The following is a 20,275-nucleotide window of genomic DNA, read 5'->3' as shown; positions in this document are numbered from 1 at the left end:
TAAGCGATTCTCTTGCCTCAGCCTTCCAAGTAGCTGGGATTACAGGTGCCCACCATAATGCCCAGCTATTTTTGTTGTTGTTGTTGTTGTTGTTGTTGTTGTCGTTGTTGTTTAGCAGGCCCAGGCTGAGTTCAAACACGCCAGCCCCAGTGTATGTGGCCAGTGCCCTAACCACTGAGCTATGGATGCTGAGCCTAAAATTTGAATCTTGTATACATGCGTACTGAGCTCTTTCTCTATCTGGGCTCTGTTCCAAGACCTTCACATTATTAACTCAGTTTTTCCTTAAACTCCTCCTGGAAGGTCAGTACTATATGACAGATGAGAAAATGGTCCAAGGTCTCAATCGGGTAAAGGGTGAGCTGTGACTCAAATCCAGATGACACAAACAGCATTCTGATAGAAGTATTTAAGAGAGGCAATTTCACTTAAAGAAATGTCTCCCTCCCTGCTATTTCTTAAACCTTTGAAACCTGGGTCTCGTAACTTTATCAGGGATTTCATTTTAAATTAACCTGTCAGGTCAAGAAGCCCACGTGTAATATTTGTTTTCCAAATCATTAAGTCTGGAAAAATCCTTCTCAAGTATGTGGAGGGGTGGGGAGCAAGGGGGTGTGGAGGAGGTGAAAACCCAGAAAATTCAGTGGAAGTCTGCACCACATTGCTAAAGAATGAGGTCCCGAGAGCCGGAGGGCACTGGACAGAGAGGCCTGGGCTGCTTTGAAGAGTGAGGTCATGCTCATGTTTTAAACTCATCAGTCCTGCCTAGAAAAGGGATATGGGCTTAAAAAAAAAAAAAAAAAGACAAATTAGCAGCATTTTCAAAAGAAGTTATATGTGTTAGGCAGTAAAGTGTCCTAATTCTGTCTTCAAGGAACATACATCAAATCAGCTTGTCGTTAGTTCTGCAATCAGTGAAACCATCTGCAGAGAATCCTCCCTCCCCGATCCTTATTCCTACCACACGCCGGCTGAAAGAAATGTCACCGTTAGTCAAAGGCATGTGGAAATTTTCTCAGCATTACCTAATTGAAACACTGGGCCAACCTTTCTTTGAACAAAAAACAATTTGTTATGACCTGCTAAAAGAAAGCACACCAATGGCGTTGACTAATGGGGACAATATAAATAGTCCAGATGATATATTGTTAAATTTGTGTCTTCAGGAGCACCATGACTTACATCCCATAACCACCTTCTGAGCCTGTGAGAAGAAAGCCATAGCTAGGCAGCCCTTTATGGATACTTAGTTCTAAGGCTTCGGTTAGATTTAGTGGCAATTTGCTTGGAGAAATATAACAAATGCTGGTTCTTTGTGCTAATAGAGATAATTGAAAAATCACACATAATTCCAAAACACTGTTGTCCTGTTATATAGGCATTATTTATTTATCATTAAAATTATAAATGAAAGAATGCATGTAAACAGTACGAAGTAGGTGATCAGTAAATAGAATTATAATCACATATATTTATGCCAGAAATGAAACTGTCCTTATCATGTTTATCATTGCTAGTGATATTCTGCATCAGACTCTGAGTTACTAAGATAGAAACTTTTTACTGGGGCCTCCTATGCCGCTGAAGTTGCATAGAGCAATGGGTGTGTACAGGCCGTCCCTAGGGCAGGAGTGAGATCGGTTCTGTAGGTCTGTTCTTAAGTTGAATTGGTACGCAAGTTGAAACCTGTAATAGCCCCCATTCATAAGTATGAGTTGTATATAAGTCAGGTGTACGTAACTCGGGGACTGCCTGTTTATGTACGTTATTTCTTCAGATGAGGGTGTCAAACTTTGACCAGATATCCAAAGGGGTACATTGTTTCCTCCAAAATGTTAAGAACTCCTGGCCCAGACACGTCATTTGCTTTAACTTATCCTATATAGAGCCCAACTTGGTTGTTTGATGAAGCCAAAAATGTCTTTTTTAAAAACCAATCATGTTTTTGACTTGGTTTTGTTATAGGAGGAGGACTAGTACCCAAGATCTCTTCCCTCTCATCCAACCACCCTCACTAATCCTGGAACGCACCTTTGCTAGAGTTAGTTTGGACTTGAAAAATGGGGAAGAAAATGGAGAAAGAGATAAAAGACAGAGGGACCTTACAGCAATTAAAGCCCACCAAGAACTTCAGGAATCAAAAGGAGACTCCTCCTGCTGTTTTAGCCACAACCTCTCCCAAACTTCAAATATCACACTGAAAGTCTAGTTACTCTAATAGAATATTTTATTAAAAAAACCTTTCAGGGTTCCTTTCTATTTCCCTGTCCAGTTCAGAAATCAGAAGACTAATTCCTGAGATGCCAATGCATAAACTTCCAGCAAACACGAGAGAACAAAGCAGACGCGGTTCCCTGAGAAACTTCTCTGGGTGCTGTCAAAAGCCCAGAAGCCCCAATTCTTCTCCACATTGCATTGGCTCTGCAGCTATCGCCATAGTAAAAGTTTGTCTCTTCTGGCAAAAGAAGCAGATGTGACTTGGGGAAACGTGCAAAACAGATGTGCTGGGGAAAAGTTTTTATTTAAATGATAATTTATCTAACCACAGTGACATTAACTCAGGAGGTGAATGTTCAACATCACCCTCTTTCATCAACATAGAAAGATAATTTATATAAATGCTAAAGTAGATCACAAATTAAAGAACACATTGCTCTCATATTTGCTTGCTTTTAGGAAAACTGAATGTTAAACAAAAATTCCCAAGCCCTGGATGTATATCAATGCTTACTGGCAGCTGAGGAGGTCTAGGCATTCAGAACGTCTGGGTACTCATCTGGCACATGGAAGTAACATTTCACTTCCCTGCTACCTGGGCTCTTGAGGAACACTGGTAAAGCCTCCCTAAGTCTCCTTTTGATACAGAACTTGAAACACCTGTAAAGATTAAGTCAAGGGCACCTAACAAGACTTGAGAGAATGGACACCTTTGCTAGAGATCTCTCTAAGGGAAGTAGAAGATCAGGGCCTCCGTGAGGCACAGTAGGTGTAGTGACCACAGAAACACAATAGTTAAGGGCCCATAAAAATGTTTGGCTTTCCAGGTGGTGCCTGTGGCTCAAAGGAGTAGGGTGCCAGCCCCATATACTGGAGCTGGTGGGTTCAAACCTGGCCCTGGCCCAAAACTGCAAAAAAATGAAAAAAAAAAAAAAGTTTGGCTTTTCTTTCCAATTGGAAGAAAAAGACAACGTTTTCAGTCAAAGAAAATAGTCTACTTATGTAATATTAATGGAGTCTACTCTGCTTATATAATATTCATATATTCATATTTGTATCAACACTGTCATCACACATAATTTTGTTGTGTTTTTGTTTTTATAGAAAGAGGGGCTCACAAAGGCAAACATGACCAGGAGCCATGAAAGTCAGGAGCACAGCCTCTGAAACAGCCCCGGTCACGCTCTCTCATTTCCACTTCTCAGCCCCTTCTCATACGTCATCATTGCAGCTCCTTAGTATTAACACAGCCCCTGCTTTAGCTGTTTTCTCGAGTTCTTTCTCCTTCTTCTTCTCTGTATAACTACAGGTAAACCCAGGAAATGCATCTGGACAAAAATAGTTTGGTGATGACCATGATGACGCCAAGTCAGTATCGACTAAGCACTTAATCATGCATTAGGCTTGTGCTAAACCATTACATTCACTATCTAATTGAATCCTCAGAATATTTCTACAGGGTAGATACTGATCCTAGTTCTATTTTCAAAGACAAGGAAACTGATGCTTTGGGGGCTTAAATGTGTTGCACTAGGACACACAGTCAATTAGGCTGGTTAGAAGCAGAGCTGGGACCTCAGCTCAGACTTCCTTGATAGCAGACAAGGACATGAGCTTGGAAATCCATACCTGTCAACTTTAGGGAAGAAAAGTGCCTGGAAATACCTTGCTAGAATGAAAAATTTGCTCTGATAAAATGATTGCCACAGAGAAATAAAACCCTCATCCTGTCTATAGAGCAAAATCTTTTACAATGGGAACACTCCCTTCTACATGTTAAAAAATAAAATGCTGTATTCAATCACAACATTCAGGTACCTATTTAATTTCAACTGGTTAAAGGCAGAGAGGTGTCATGATAAGTCACTGATGGACTTGCAGAACCAGTTCACGGTGCCTTTGAGAAATCTCATCAAAAATATAAAATGCTTAATGTAAAATATAAATGAATATGAAGATGTAAGTTAACTTATAAATACATATAAAATACTCAGCCTAAGACATAGTTTCCTATGAGAAGGGTTGGGGTGGATAATAAAAGAAAAAACCACCTACGACATCCTCCCTGCTGGTTGTGAGGAATACATGGGACTATGAAAGTGAGATCTTCTGTCCTGGACCATTTCCTTGAAGTATTGTCAGATAGCAACTCCATAACACATTCTTCTCACTATCATAAAGGATACCTAAGGTATTTTTTGAGTTAAAAAATATATTGTGGAGGTTGGTAGAAACAATCAAGGAGTGAGTGGTGTTAATAGTGAAAATGGTTTGCTAGAAATTGCTGTCATGCTTTATAAAGCATCACATTAAAAAAGCCCATGCACAGGAAAGCATTTTAATGATCAGTAGCATAACAGTATTCTGGCTAAGAAGAATTATGATTTGCAAAACCTATGAACCCGGTTTAAATATTGGACACCAACAACAGAGTCAGAAGTTAGGATAATGTGACACAATAAATGTAAGCGTTTCCTAATTCTATATGAAATCAGCACATTGTAACCCATAAATGCATTAATGTGTACGTGATCTATGTGTTTATGATTTAATAAAAAATAAAAAAAAAATTTTAAATGGATTTTTAGTTTCTTCCCCTGGGTCCTATAGAGAGCTCCTGAATCTTGTAATTTCCTGAGAGATTAGGGGTGTGAGGCACATCTTTTGTTCTAATATTTGATCTTTGACCCTCGTTCCTGACACACAGGTACTAGATCCATTAGAATTTCCTGATTGATAAAAGCATCTTTGGTTCTAATGGGGCCAGTCTTGGTGAGCTTGGAATAGCTTCAGGATCGGGCTGGTCAACGGAAAGACTAAGGCATCATTAGAAGCTGGGAAACATTAGGCCCTACCCTCATCCTCCAGGGAGAGAAAAGGAGCTGGAGATTAAGGTAACAATCATGCTTACATTATGGAGCCTTCATAGCTATCCCTAAACTGTGGGATTCAGAGAGCTTCCGGGTGGGTGAACAAGTGGAGGTGTTGCAAGGGGTCATTGTGCCCCTTCCCTGCTCTCCACCCTAGGCGTCTCTGTCACCTGGATGTTCCAGAGTGGAACTCTTTATAATAAACTGGTAAAGGTAAGTGAATGTTTCCTTGAGTTCAGTGATCTATTCCAGCAAATTATAGAACGCAAGGAGGGGGTCATGGGAACCATTTATAGCGGTTGGTCAGAAGGACAGGTCACACATGAGATTGGCGTGTGCAGTGGGTGCAGACTGCGGGACTAAGCCCTGTCATTTGCACTAACACCAGGTAGTTAGTGTCATCATTGAATTGTTGGACTCACAACTGGTGTCTGGATAGCTGGAGAATTGCTTAATGGGAGAGAAAAACATATATTCGGTGTTGGAAATGTTGCGAATATAGAAGCTCTGCGTGTGAAAAAAATACAATATGTGTACAGATTTTCCTTCAGATATATACAGTGCCTAGTAAAATACTAGACATTAGCTAACTCTGAAGCTTTCCTAATGGACGTACTATGAAGAGAAGACTCCTTTTAAATGTTTCCCACCAGAAAAAAGACCACAAAGATCTCAGAATTTTGCAATGATTCCAGAACATTACAAAATTAATTATCATTGCATGTGACCATGGAAACAAATTCGACTTAAGTTTTAACAAGTTCATTCCGACCGAATGAGGGTTTCTCAAATATGACAAACTGCAAGTATGATGCAGGTTTTAGATTCTATGTGTACACAGTAATAATTAAGGAGATCAGTTTGAAGTCAGCAAGATCTTTATTCAAATCCCACATCTTTTACTAATTACATCTGTTATATAAGAAGCTTTGACAAAATTTCTACCCTTTCTAAAGGCTTAGTTTAGAAAAGAAAGAGGAGGATAAAAAAATACCTATGTTCAAGGTTGTGGTAAGCCTTAAATGGGCTAAGAAGGTACAGTGCTTAACATAATTCCTGGCACATAAGGGAAGTTCTGTAAATGTCACATTACTACTGTTATTACCATCGCTGCTGCTGTTGCCGCTATTGAATCCCCTACAGAACATAGCGTATTTCTAGGAACAAAGTGCATAGCTGGTACTTAATAACCAGTTACTGGAGGACAGCATTTCACCATAGCATGAGTTATATTGTTGAAAGTCACATTCCTCTAGTAAACTGAAGTAGGCAAGGTAACTAATAACCACTAAAATCATATTTAATTTATTTTACAACTTTGGATACAGCAGGCTTTTATTAAATAATTGCTGATAAATGCATTTCTGTTCTCATATTATGGACATTTGCTGGGATATTAAGCCTCTATCACTGGAACTATTTTATAACAGTTCCCTGTGGTGTTGGAAGGATACAAAAATAAATAAGAGGGGTATAAAGGGTTTCCAAATGCAATAACTGGCACCATTCACACATTATTTAATATCTTTAGCATCAAGATGGCTAATTAAGTTCTAAAAAGAAAGCCACAAATGCTGATTTTAGCTAAATGCCAGACAAATCTTTTAAAAAATACTATTTTCTATGTTTTCTTGGTATTTTCCCTTTGTGAATTATAATCCATTTAAATATGAAAGCTACTTCTAACAAATAGATCCATGAAGCATAGTGCCCTAAATTTCTGCCATGTGACCTATCTATATAGTTTTTATTAATGGCTCTATTCTCGCACAACATTTGGGGAGCATAATGTATACGGGACCCTAGATCATCTATTAAAATCTACTTCTGTGAATGTTATAGTCTTATGTAGGTCAAACTTTTAATTTGAAAATGGATAGTAAAAGAGGTATTTTCCTACATGTATTCTAACTTCCTTAGCACTTAAACATATTTTATTAATTCTTAAACATGACATATCATAACTACAATAATATTTTATTACTTTCTAAATCTTTCTTCTTCACAGCAAAATGTTATACTACTTCTGGGTACATAAAAATAAAATCACAATCTGTCTATGTCACGTGATGTTTTTATGTTTCATGCAGAATCATATTTTCTATAATTGAGTGCATATTTCTGATTATAATAATTGCATTGGTCAGGAAAAGAGGCAGATTAATGAGTAGAAGGAAGAGCTGTCAGAATTGCATCACTGTCTATAAAAATAATGAAAGTTACAAGAATAAAAAAGATAAGAATGGTTCTCCAACATGCAACACTGAAAGATCACTTCTAAATTATTCATATTTCTTGTAAACATACGAGACACTAGAAAAGCAGAAACTCTTATTTGTCTAAATTAGTGGTTCTCAATGAGAGTTAACTTTGTCCCCAAGGAAACATTTGGCAATATCTCGAGTTGTGTTTGATCATCACATCTTGGGAAGGGGGTCTGTGAGGCCAGAGGCCAGGAGTGCTGTTAAATATTTCACAGTGCACAGGATAACTCCCCAGAACCAAAAATTATCCAGCTCCAAACATCAGCAGATACCTTGCCCCAATCTGGTTATTTTATATCAGTTATGTAAATTAGTTCTTTTTCTTTCACTGTTAATAAATAAACTAAGAGTTGCCTCTGCAGCAACCATACAAAAATTCCAATTATCATAAGAATAATTGAAATATAGGCATCAAATAAACTAAAATACAGGGTGCCCATAAAGTTCATTTAAAAAAAATTAAAGAGACAACTATTTTAAATTGCACACAAACTTTATGCACACGGCTACTTATGGCTAAGTAGGTACTTAACAATATTTGATAATGTAAATAATACAAAATGTCTCTCAACTAATGAAGCAAATTATCTTATTACTTACCAAAATGTCAAAGGAATTGATTTTTTAATTGACTGGTATGCTATATTTTATTTTGTTCTAATTATTATTATTATTTTTTTTTAAGAGACAGAGTCTTGTCTCAGTCTGTTGCCCTGAGTAGAGTACTATGGCATCACAGCTCACAGCAACCTCCGACTCTTGGGCTTACGCGATTCTCTTGCCTCAGCACCCTGAGTAGCTGGGACTACAGGCGCCTGCCACAATGCCCAGCTATTTTTTATTGCAGTTGCCACTGCTGTTTTATCTGGCCAGAGCCAGGTTCAAACCCACCACCCTCGGCAAATGGGGCCAGCACCCTAACCACTGAGTCACAGGTGCTTCACAACTGGTATGCTTTATCTTTGCTTTCTTTTCCGTCTTTTGGTAAAAAGGTAGAAAAATTAGTGGATACCCAGAAGATAAGAGAATGAGGAAAGGAGAAATTAGGGGGCTTGGTTAACCTTAAATTGGATTTTCCTTCTTTGGTCGTTTGAAGTTGAATGACTTTTTATTTTATGTTTGCTGTGTTCTGACTGTCTCCCAAAATTCATGTGTTGAAACTAAGTCCCCACTGTGGTAGTATTGGAACATGATTAAATCATGAGGCTTCTGCCTGAATGTTTTAGTGCCTTATAAAAATGGTAGAGGGAACTTACACTTTTTTGTTGCTCTTCAAATCTTCCCCAGGAAATTTTTCCTTTTCTCCTTTTTGTTCCTTTCACCATGTGACAATGTATCAAGAAGGACCTCACCAAACACCAAATGCCAGCACCTAAATTTTGGACTTCCCGACCTCCAGAACTATAAGAAATACATTCCTGTTCTTCATGAATTACTCAGCCTTATATATTTTGTTATAGCAATGCAAATGGATTAAGATAATGTGTATTTAAAATTTAATAATGGAGTCCATTAGACTAAAATCTAATTTAAAATATAAGGAGAAATTAGAATTTTTTGCCTTAACTAATCAGTAAAATATCGGTAAAGTTTAATTCATTTCCTTTTAGGTTCCTGTGTATAGGCTTGGGGGATTCAGACAGAACAGCCTATCATTTAATCCTCAATAGTTGTAGGGCAGACTTCAGTCCTAAGAATATAATAAGGGGACTAAGGTTACTGACAGAAAACCCAAAGTTTATAAGTCTCATAATGTATATCTGCATAGCTATTAATATAGTTTGGAAATCTCAAATGCTTCAAAATTGATAGGAGATTAGAAATTTTATCCCTCACTCTTACTATGTAACCTTTGTCAGGGTATCTGCTTACAGTAATACCTCAAGACTCTAATGAGATTAACCATAACAAAGAAATAAGACAAACATCTCTAGATCAGAATTTTAAGTGGAGTTTATGCTGAGGAAATCCTACTTTTGCTGTTGACTTTTCCCAGTTGGTGAGGCCACTCATGCTTAGTTAAGTGTCTAAAACAATTCATATTATTGATGCCACAATTATCTATTCCCCCATTTGACACTTTCTAAAAAGTACTCATACTTATTAAATGTGTTTCCATGTTATAAAACATAGTGCTTATTGTGGGACCACACATAAATTTTAAATTAAGACCTTCTGGAAAGGATTCTCATAAATGACTAACATACTTTTCTGCAATCATCTGTAGGATTCATCCCACAAGAATTTTTTAATATTTTTCTTAATATTATAGTAGCAGATTTCTAACATACTTTATTCTCTGAGGTAAATTGTATAATAATTAACTTGTTTCTGATCAGTATAATATGAAAGAAGAGAAGAATCTCACAGAAGGTAACAATATATATTTTCCTGCTAATGCTTTTCTCTTTGTTGAGGCATAATTTATATGCAGAATACATAATTTATGTCTATATAAATATGCATGAATATTTTATACATTATAAAATTTATATACAGTATTGCAAAAATATTAAGCCCACAGTTAATTAAATTTTTGTATCTCCATACAACATCCATCTGGTTTTATATGTGACCACCAACCAGATCAAGATATAGAACATATGTCTACAACGTTTCCTCGTGCTTAGAGTTACCAGCACTTTCTTGGTAACCATTATGTTGATTTCTGTAGATTAGCTTTGCCTGTTCTTAAACATCATATAAATGAAATATAGTATACCTGTATATGTCTGGCTTGTTTTGATCAACATAAGGTTTTGAAGGTTCTTTCATATTTATGTGTATCAGTAATTTATTTATTTTCAAATATCTCATTAATATTGAAATTATCTCATTTCTTTTTGGATTGCTGTAAGAGTTCAGCTACCGTGAATAAAACTGATGTGAAGATGTGTTTGTAGGCATCTTTGATGGACACACATACACTTCATTTTGCTTGGGTGTAATGCTAGAAGGAATTACAGAATATGCTAGCTGAATCACAGAACAGCTTTAGTGGACCCTTCCAAAGTTCTACGAAGTGTCACACATTTCACACTTCCACCAACAAATTACTCTAACAACAAAAAAAAAATGAGAACATTTAATTTGGAAATAATTATATACACACAAACTACACACATACACAAAACCACAAGTACCTCCATGTTTTTCTTCATTTTTAAACACTTTTCATGTGCTCCATATTTTGTCTTTCAGTTCAGAACAAGATTGAAACATAACAAACCCAATAAAGCAAATTGAAAAGTGGAAAACTATGAAAGACATACTGTAAATCCTTCTCTATAACCAGTCCTCAGCCGCAGTCCACAAGAGGAATATTAATAGCTGTTCTATTAAAACAGCCTCAAATAAATTTGAAATTGCAGCACACTATAGATTCATAATACTATAAAGCAATCACCATTTAAATTCATATATTAGAGGTTCAGAGACGTCCTATAGTAAAAAACTGTTTCTAAGTTGTTTAACTCATCGCTTTATAAACCTATTTGACCATGGAAACATACTCTATTTTTTAAGTATAACTTAATATCTTTCAGAATAATGTTTTCTTGCTTTGAACTGATCTTTAGACAAATGTGAAATTCCCTTTGATTTATTGATAATTCATAAATTGAGATATGTGTTTCCTTGAAAAATAAAAATCTTAGGGATGGATATGCTTATGAAATAGTGTATAGTATTAAGCTCCTGGGAATAGAGAGTGGGCTTGGAGGAATATTGTGTCTGGCCATTAAATTTATAACAATCATCATATCCATAATACCCACCAAAACCCACTCGGCAATACCTCTCTTCTACCAACCCTCTGCTTTAAAGCTCCCAGTAGCATATAATTTGAGATGGCGTATTTGCAGGTATATTTGGTGAGTGGATCAGTAGACACGTGGTAAGGATACCAATTACTACTTCCTTCCAATGACCTGTAATGAGGGTCTACGTACACAGGTCCTCAAACTTTTTAAACAGGGGGCCAGTTAACTGTCCTTCAGACCATTGGAGGGCCAGACTATAGTTTAAAAAAAAAAAAAAACTATGAACAAATTCCTATGCACACTGCACATATCTTATTTTGAAGTAAAAAAAAAAAAAAAAAAAAAAAGGGAACAAATACAATCACACCGTCTCATGTAGCCCGCGGGCCGTAGTTTGAGGACCCCTGGAAGAATTACAATATGATCCTTAAAAGAGGGAAAACCAGGAGGGAACCACCAAACAAGAAAACGTCTCAGTGTAACATTCACCCTTCTCCAAAATCAACAAGGCAACAAAATGGTGTGTGTCGCCCACAAGCGAAACTACAGCCTTGCAGAATGATTACAGTATGAAAAACGACAGACAGATACATCTATCCCAAACCAAGTTAGTTTCATTTATCCAGTATCCCTTCTGTAAAATAGTTTCATAAATTTTCATTTCATTCCATTAAATAAATTCCACTAAATCTAGTTTAAAATTTCAAAAGTGGATCCAGGGACAAATCCAAGAAAAATAGCACAATTTAAAAGGGAAATGTGAAACCAATTTTACAACTAAGTGTGAGTACTCAGACATTTTTTCAAATATTAACCACAATAAATCCACTGAATACAATGAGTGCAGGGAGAAGCCACCACACTATAAAGAAAACCACTCTCAGTGAGGTACGCAGATGTCTGGCTGGGACACTTACTTTTGAAATAAGACTACAGTTTAGATTTAAAAGCACACAATTTCTTGTAATAATTTCTATTTGGTGTTTTTCACCTGGGTTAACAGATTATTCCCAGTTCAGCCCAAGTGCAAGTGTAAAATCAACTTACCTGCACAAAACCACATGCTGTGAATTCCTCAAACAGGGGCAGACTTGGTCGGTCTTCTCTATAGATGGTGAGTTTGTAAGTGATCAGGGTCTCACTCTGTGCTGGAGATTCATCTACCACAAATATTGAGATTTTGTTCATTCCTAAGCCTAGAGGGTAGTTGGCAAAGCTAGAAAGAAAAGCAGAGAGAAAGAGATTAAGAGAGAAGAGAGAGACAGAGAAAGAGAGAAAGAAAGAAAAAAACTAGGGGAAATCTTTTCAACCCAAGCTGATTCATACCTAAATATGCATTAAATGTCTACTATTTGCATAAAAACAAGTAAGGTCTAAATAATTTCATAACAAACCTAAAGTATGAAAAAAAATTAAACCTCTGTTTCCCAGTACTTTGCAAATCAAGAATCATCTTGCAGAGCAAGGTATGTCCTCTATTAAATAAAAGGAAGAAAACTAATACTTATTAACCATCTGTTTTCCAGATTGTATTATTTCACTTAATATGCATCTATGATAGTCCCTGTTTTAAATAGAGAGATTATGACATAGAACTGGTAAACACATTGCTCAAAGTCATATAGAAAAATCAGGGTTGGAACCCAGGTTGGTCTATCTTGATTCTCCTGTTTTTTCTACTACAACATGGCACCATGAGTATCCTCTTTGCTATGTAATAAGGTCCTATTTTCTATTCAAAATTACAAACAAAAGTAACCAAACAAAAGTTGGTTAATTTCAAAAGAATCAACAGAAAAATGAAATCCCAGAGACTAGTAAAGTTAGTAGTCTTATGTCCACGAATTGTCACCAACTTGTTTTAACAATCAACTTTTGAATTTCAAAAACTAACTATTCAATAATCGGAAAACATGAAGACAAAAATAAGAAAAATTTGTCCTTGCTGAACACTCTCAATTATTTGAGAACAAGAGTCTTTCTTGTTACAAAGGTTGCATCAAATGTCTGCTGTCCCATCTCAGCCCCCGTTGGCACCCCCATACCTTGGCCCCGCTTGCTCATGTAGGTGCACTTTGCACTGACACTTAGAAGTCTCCACTCTGATTGCCACTGTTACCATATCAAATGGGACTTCAGCATAATAATCTTTGATCTGTGAATTAAACTCAGGATTTAGTTCCAAATGTGGATGTGTGAACATCTGCTTGATATGACATGGTATGTTTTTATCTGTAAAAAAAAAAAAAAAAAAACAGAAATAATGACAAATAAAAGACAACTGTGATATGGATAAGTATCTGCAAAGCCTATGATTAAGGTGTTCTGTGTTTATAATTCCTTTGAACAATTCCAGTGATCACTGGTGACTGTCCATTCAGCACCCTGGTGACAGGTGAATTGTGGCTTCAGGAGGATTTTTGATTTGTCAAGTTTTGTAGCATTTGCCTTGTTTAACAGCTATTGACTTTAGCTGGTATTATTATACAGGTGGAATTTTTTGCTCAGCCTTTGAAAGTTTAAAGGCACAGAAGGTGGGTAACATGCCTTTCCTATGGATTAAAAACATTTTCATTAAAATCATTGCATCTATCCAGCAACTGTGTAAATGGGAGTGATGGCTCCATAGGGTTATTGGCAAAAGGAACCAGCATGAAAGAGTAAAACTGCTCAATGAGAAGATCCTTAAGCTGCCATTTGATTGATATAACCTATTGAGGTAGGGTGGGGCAAAGAATGCAAACTCCAGTATTATACCAAACACTCTGATACAAAAACAACATTAAGAGAATCTTGGAATATCTTGCCTCCCAGGCCACCTCAACCTGGAAATGTACCCTAACATATAAGAAGGAAATACTACATTCTGCTCAATCCTATTATAGAATTTAGAATATTACATGGATTCTAAGGCATTAAAAAATCTTTCTCTTTAGTAGCCAAATATTCACAGCTGTATCTTGATGAAAAGAAAAGAAAAATAGCTTTAGAAGTAGCTTTACCAGCCACTGTTAAATGATATTCAGTGTTAATGTTTAAAATAAACAAATTAACCAAAAGCTTAACAAAATGTTTTTCAAAGAAATATTCACAAGTATTTTGTTCCATTAATACTTTTCAATATTCACCAAAATTTCAATAAAGATAAACAAAGAAAATTCTATAGAAAGCAGTAAAATGAAAGTATTCTTGAATTACCTTTACATAAAATTTTCAGTGATATGGCAACAAAATGGATAACCCAGAATTCATCACAGGAAGCCATAAAACTGAACATAGAGAAAGGAGTTTATTCTACTAACTGCTGTCCCATCCTCTAATTTCACAGCTGTAATAATGGTTTTTCTGAAATCAAATCTGATGATTTGCCTTCAGTTTTTAGGTGGTTTCTCATCACTTTCAGAGTCAAGTCCAACCTCCTAGTAGGGCAGACAAGGCTTTTCTTGTCTTGCTCTCCAATTGCATCTCCCATTATGTCCTGAACTTTGTGCTTCCATAGGACGATTTTTTAATATTTCATTAGTGGACGTACATAGAGGTGCACCAACAAATTCATGACAAAGGATACCTTCAACCACGTTGATGCTTTATTCTAGTTCTGAGGATTAGGTCTCAGTATAGCTCTTGTCATGCACTAAAACACTTAAAAAAAAACAAAAAACTATATTCCTGATCCATATTCTATGGTTTTCTCAGGCTATGGAAGCAAAAAGTCATTCAGGTATAGGTTAAGAATAGTATAATGGATATAATTTTATTTTAGGGAAAAATCTTTTAATAAAACAACTAGTCAATTTGTTTGAAATTCAGTGAATTGGGTGAACTCTCTGCTTGATTAATTTTACTTGTTACTTGACTTAAAGGTCAACCCAAGACTTTATCTGGCTGATCGATGTAGGTGAACAGCATCTATAATTTCCATGATCATTACAAGCTGTTAAAATTTTCTTACCTTAAAAAAAATAAAACAACAAGGGCAGAAATTGATCAAAACTCATCCTGAAAAGGACTATAGTTTTCAACTCAAATCCAACCATTTATTAATAAAACATTCATTTTTTTCATCAAAGTGTTATTTTTTCCCCAGCATTTTCTATGTTCCAGGCACTGAAATAAGCCCAGTAAAAACAGGGTATTATTTGTTGTGGGATTTGATTCAAGTAGATGCCGAAAACCCCACATGAAGTGGAACAAATTGAAGTTGAGCTATGAACAGTTTTTGGAGAGAACCGTTGCCTGGGCACACAGAGGGAATATAAATACTGGCACTCTACTTTCATGCTCAGAATTAGCTAAATGAATGAAAATGGTGCTAGTACTTTTTTCAAAATAAAACATAAAAGATGTACATTAACTTAATAGTATATATGTTTTATATAAAGGTTCACTGAGCATTAATTTCCTTGCAGTTTCCACTTTCATTTAAGTCACACTTTTCAGTGAGCTCTGCTCTGTTATAAACAGAAAACTCAGCCCTAGATGAGATGTAATAAATGTGCCATCATTCTCTGAAGCAACGTTTTAGCAAGTGCTTATTTCTGGTTTCGTCAGAAACTCTCCACCTCTGGCTTGAGCGCTGTATCCTAACCCCCTGTTTGAAAGCTGATTTGGTTCTGACATCATTTTCAACTGAATCACCAGTGTTGCTGCTATGAACACCTGGTGTTTCCTTGGCATCCTTCCCACCCCAGTCTCAACTTGTCCCAGGCCAGCTTATCTCGGATATCTACAGAACCTGTGTGAGGTATGGTGGTAGCAGCTGCTGAACCTATTTGGCAAGTATATATGGGAAAGCTGTTTGAAGTTTTTGGTTGCCTTTAATGGATTTCTTTTAACCGCAGAAATTTATTGCCCTCTTGGGGGATAATCATAAGTCATATTAAATATGAGAATGACCTAGAATCTTAAAAGATAATCCCACCTGTTCTCAAACATCATCAAGTTATTTTTTTAATCTTATACCATAAAAGTAGGAAAATTAATTATGAAGGTCCAGGTAGGACTAGTTTTGTCAACATAAAAACATGAGCAAAGTTGAAGAGCTTCTCTAACATGTTTGTATCGTCCAGAGCATATCACCTGAGAACAGAAAGATGAGCTCATCTCCCTCAATCCTTCCTTCCCAGATGGGAAGACAGAAGCCCACAGACAGGAGTGGCTTTCTGGATGCTGCATCTGGCCCAGGGCCTGGCACACAGTAGATTCTCAACAAATATTCATTCTAATTTTGCTTCCACTTTTCTCACTAGCCCTTCCCCCCACACACACACATTCTAGGGCAACGCTTTCCCAGAATAGAGTAGCATGTATTTTTCTGGGGATGGGAGATTGCATGTCAAGTGCAGGGAGTGAGAGACATGAATAATACCTGTTATCTTTTCCCTATTAGTAACACTTTTTAAAAAATGCTCTTTTCTTTAGTTGAGTGTATTTGTTAATTCTATTAAACTATATTATCATGTAACTTCTCAGTCTAGCAGGATTTTAACAATAACTTTAACCATCATGAATGAATTAAATTGCAATTTAGAAGATTTAAATTAGATTTTATTAAATTAGAAGATTTCTATTTATAATAATTTAAACCTAAGTCCACACATTCAATTTTTTCAGCTTTCATGTTTTACTGGAATTATTCTTTTTATTTGTGAAAATCTCAATAATCTAAGTGCTGCATGTTTTAGAAAGAAATGTATGCATATATATTTTAAAAGGTGCACATTGTCAAAAAAAGTGCTATGTAAAACTCCTATTTTTCCATGACATTTTATAGTATAATAAGAACTTTGAACAAAGAATCTGAAGATTCAGATTCATGATCCAGCTCAGGAATTTAATAGTCTTGTGACGCTGGAAAAGTCAGTTAGACTTCCTAGAATGAAGTATTTTCAAGGCCACTGTAATGATACTGACAAGAATAAAGATCTTGTTTTTAAATTTAAAGATTATATTGTATTTAAAATTTATATCTTTTTCCTTTTTATGCCTTGGAAAAAAAATAATGAGTTTTAAGAAAATTGAAAATTGGCTTAAAATGTCTAAATTGTTATAAAGAAAATTCTTCTCAAGGCCATCATAATAGCCACTATCTGGTAGAAAAAAACATATGGTGGTGAGATCTGTGAAGGTCAATGTAGAAAGCTGATGATCTAAGCTCTTTCATAGGAGGCCCTAAAAGTGAGTTTGGAAATATCTGATCTTAAATAACAAGCTTAACATTTCATGTTAAAAAATAGGACATTAAAAATGTTCTTTTTGTGTTAAAAGTGATAGATATACCAGCTTGGCACCTGTAGCACAGTGGTTATAGCACCAGCCACATACCCCAAGGCTGACTGGTTCCAATCCAGCCCCAGCCAGCTAGAAGCAATGACAACCACAAATAGCCAGGCACTGGAGCGGGCGCCTGTAGTCCCAGCTACTTGGGAGGCTGAAGCAAGAGAATCTCTTAAGCCCAAGAGTTTGAGGTTGCTGTGAGCTGTGACACCACAGCACTCTACTGAGGGCAACAAAGTGAGACTCTGTCTCAAAAAAAAAAAAAAGTTATAGATACTGACTCAGTCAGAAATCTAATAACTTCTGAAAATTTACATATTAACATATTAACAGCCTAAAGATACCTAAACATGTTAAAATGATAATTTTTTTTTAAACAGGGCTGTACCTGTTAATTATACTGCTGAAACTCTTGATTATAAACTTACCATTACTGCAATGTATTTCTTTATTTTCATTTAGAATTTGTGGAACTGCAGCTAAAAAAAGAAATACAATATTAAATTAAAAGCTATTAATCAAAATGTTAAATACATATTTAGTTAGGCAAACATAAGATAATTTAATAAAACACCTTTTATTACTTAACTTTTATTACATCTGTAAGCACTTCTAAGTAAAACTGAAAACTATAATAAAACAAATGATTTGATTCAAAGTTCATAAGAATGAGTATTTCATAAATATCAAGGGAAAAAAAAGAATGTTTCATTGCCATCCTTTGCTGAAAGGTGGTATATTGTTTCTTCTGGTTCTATTATATAATCTATAACTATAATATCCCAAATCATTAAAATCACAGAAATTCCACCCAGTTGTTCCAGGAATATTTATTCTAAGTTTCCAAATTCATCTGGACATTTGTTAATAAAGATTTATGGAACAAATGAATGAATAAAAACCCTCCAAGTGCTTAAATCATTCATTTAAAGATAAACATGGAGCGACCGAGAAGGGCAGTTGCTCAGCACATGTTCACCGGCCTCCTGACTCATTCTGTTGACTCAGGGATTCTCAGCTCTAGCCTGTCTCAGAACCAACCCAAGGGGCTTATCCCTGGAGATTCTAATTTAAAAGATTTGAATTTCCAGATTTCCCAGGTGATGCTGTTGCTGCTAGATGTTGGGGGGCCACGCACACTGAGAATCCTGGTATTTGACTAATATCTGATTTGTACTATTATAGGAAAACTTTGATCTTTTGAAAAATTTACAGATACATGGGTAGGTACTTCTTTTCATTTTTTTCTTCTTAAAATTAGAAACATTTTATGACAAAAAACTTAGATATTCTTTAGAAGGAAAAAAGTGAGAAAATAGACCAAAAAGGGAAAATAACCATTGATTTTCCTTGAGCTTAATGTCCTGGCAGCCAATGGCTATGCTTAACAAGGTATCATAAACATCTTTCATGTTACAAATATTTCTCCATGATATAAGAATGGCTTGACAGCATTTTATGCGATGGCTATAACTTAACTTACATGTTCAGTCCATTTTTACTGCCATAGTAATAGTTTCCAATTTTTATTTATTAATAATTAATGTAATGAAATGTTTGCATACTACATACATTCTTAATTATTTCCTTAAAATTAATATCTAGAAGTGAAATTTTTGGTCTGCAAGAATAACTTTTAAAGCTTTTCTCATATGTCATTAAATGAACCCTTAATAAAAGTTGTTCTAATTTAATCAATTTCCAGCACTATGAGAATACTTCATTCCCCTACATCCTCCTCACCTCTACTATCTTCTATTAAAGTTTTATTTTATTTCTAATTAACACATAATCGGTTCACATATTTATGGGTACAATGTGATGTTTTGAAACATACATACATTGTGTAATGATCAAATCTGAGCAGTTAGCATTACCATCACCTCAAACATTTATCATTTCCTTCTGATGAGTTCAAAATCCTTATTAAGGAAGGTTTAACAAGAGGACAGGTTAAGAATAAGTAACAGAACACCAGAATTTGTTCCTCCTATCTAACCATGACCAACTTCTACCATTGCCCTCTTCCCTTATATCCTTTTACCTTTTATATTTTCTATTGCGTCCAATGGCACCCACCTTCCCCAACCTCTAGTAACCACTACTGGTAAGCACTCTTCAACTTCTATGAGATCAACTTTTTTTTCTTTTTTAGTTTCCACGTGAATGAAATCATGCAAAATTTTTCTCTCTGTGTCTGGATTATTTCACTTGACACAATATTCTCCAGGTTTATCCATGTTGAAAATGATAGGATTTCATTCTTGCTGTGGCTGAATAATATCCCACTGTGTATATATACGTGACATTTGCTTTATTCATCCATCCACTGATGAACACGTAGGTTGATATCTTGGCCTTTGTGTGTAGTGCTGCAGTTAACGGGAGTACAGACAGCTCTTTGACATACTGATTTCATATTATTTTTTTTTCTGATTTCATATTCTTTGGATCTATACCCAGGACTAGGACTGCTGGATCCCAGTTTTACTATCTTTTTTATATATATATATATTTTATTTATTTATTTTATTTTTTTTTTTTGTGGTTTTTGGCCGGGGCTGGGTTTGAACCTGCCACCTCCAGCATATGGGACTGGCGCCCTACTCCTTGAGCCACAGGCGCCACCCTTTTCTATCTTTTTGAAAAGTCTTTCAAAATTTAAGAGAAAATAACATTTCTTTATTTTAATTTCATTTTTGATTGCTGCTGAAGCGAACATTTTGAATATAATTTTTTGGCCAGGTAATATTTGTTTTTATGTTGGAATTAGTGGGACTATATCTTTTTACCTTTTTTATTTTCTATTGCATCAAATGGCACTTGTGGTTTTTCAATGTTCTCATCCTCTGTGAAAGAATTCCTGCAAATGCAATGCCAAACAACT

General features: G+C 35.6%; 1 protein-coding gene across 4 annotated transcripts in view; it reads right to left on the bottom strand.

The window, feature by feature from the left end:
- Nucleotides 1–20,275, bottom strand: part of CPED1 (cadherin like and PC-esterase domain containing 1) — a 288,422-nt gene that overhangs the window by 113,602 nt on the left and 154,545 nt on the right. For all 4 annotated transcript variants that reach the window (XM_053608585.1, XM_053608586.1, XM_053608582.1 and 1 more), the window contains 4 exons: nt 20,181–20,251; nt 17,817–17,867; nt 13,158–13,344; nt 12,160–12,328 (listed from right to left, as the gene is read on the bottom strand). In XM_053608585.1, coding sequence (XP_053464560.1) covers nt 12,160–12,328; nt 13,158–13,344; nt 17,817–17,867; nt 20,181–20,251 — 478 coding nt within the window. The remainder of the gene's footprint in view (nt 1–12,159; nt 12,329–13,157; nt 13,345–17,816; nt 17,868–20,180; nt 20,252–20,275) is intronic.

The sequence above is a fragment of the Nycticebus coucang genome, chromosome 11 (genome assembly GCF_027406575.1).
Source record: "Nycticebus coucang isolate mNycCou1 chromosome 11, mNycCou1.pri, whole genome shotgun sequence".
Lineage (NCBI taxonomy): Eukaryota > Metazoa > Chordata > Mammalia > Primates > Lorisidae > Nycticebus > Nycticebus coucang.
The sequence above is the reverse complement of the archived record's forward strand: the minus strand, read 5'-3'. Positions and strand labels throughout refer to the sequence as shown.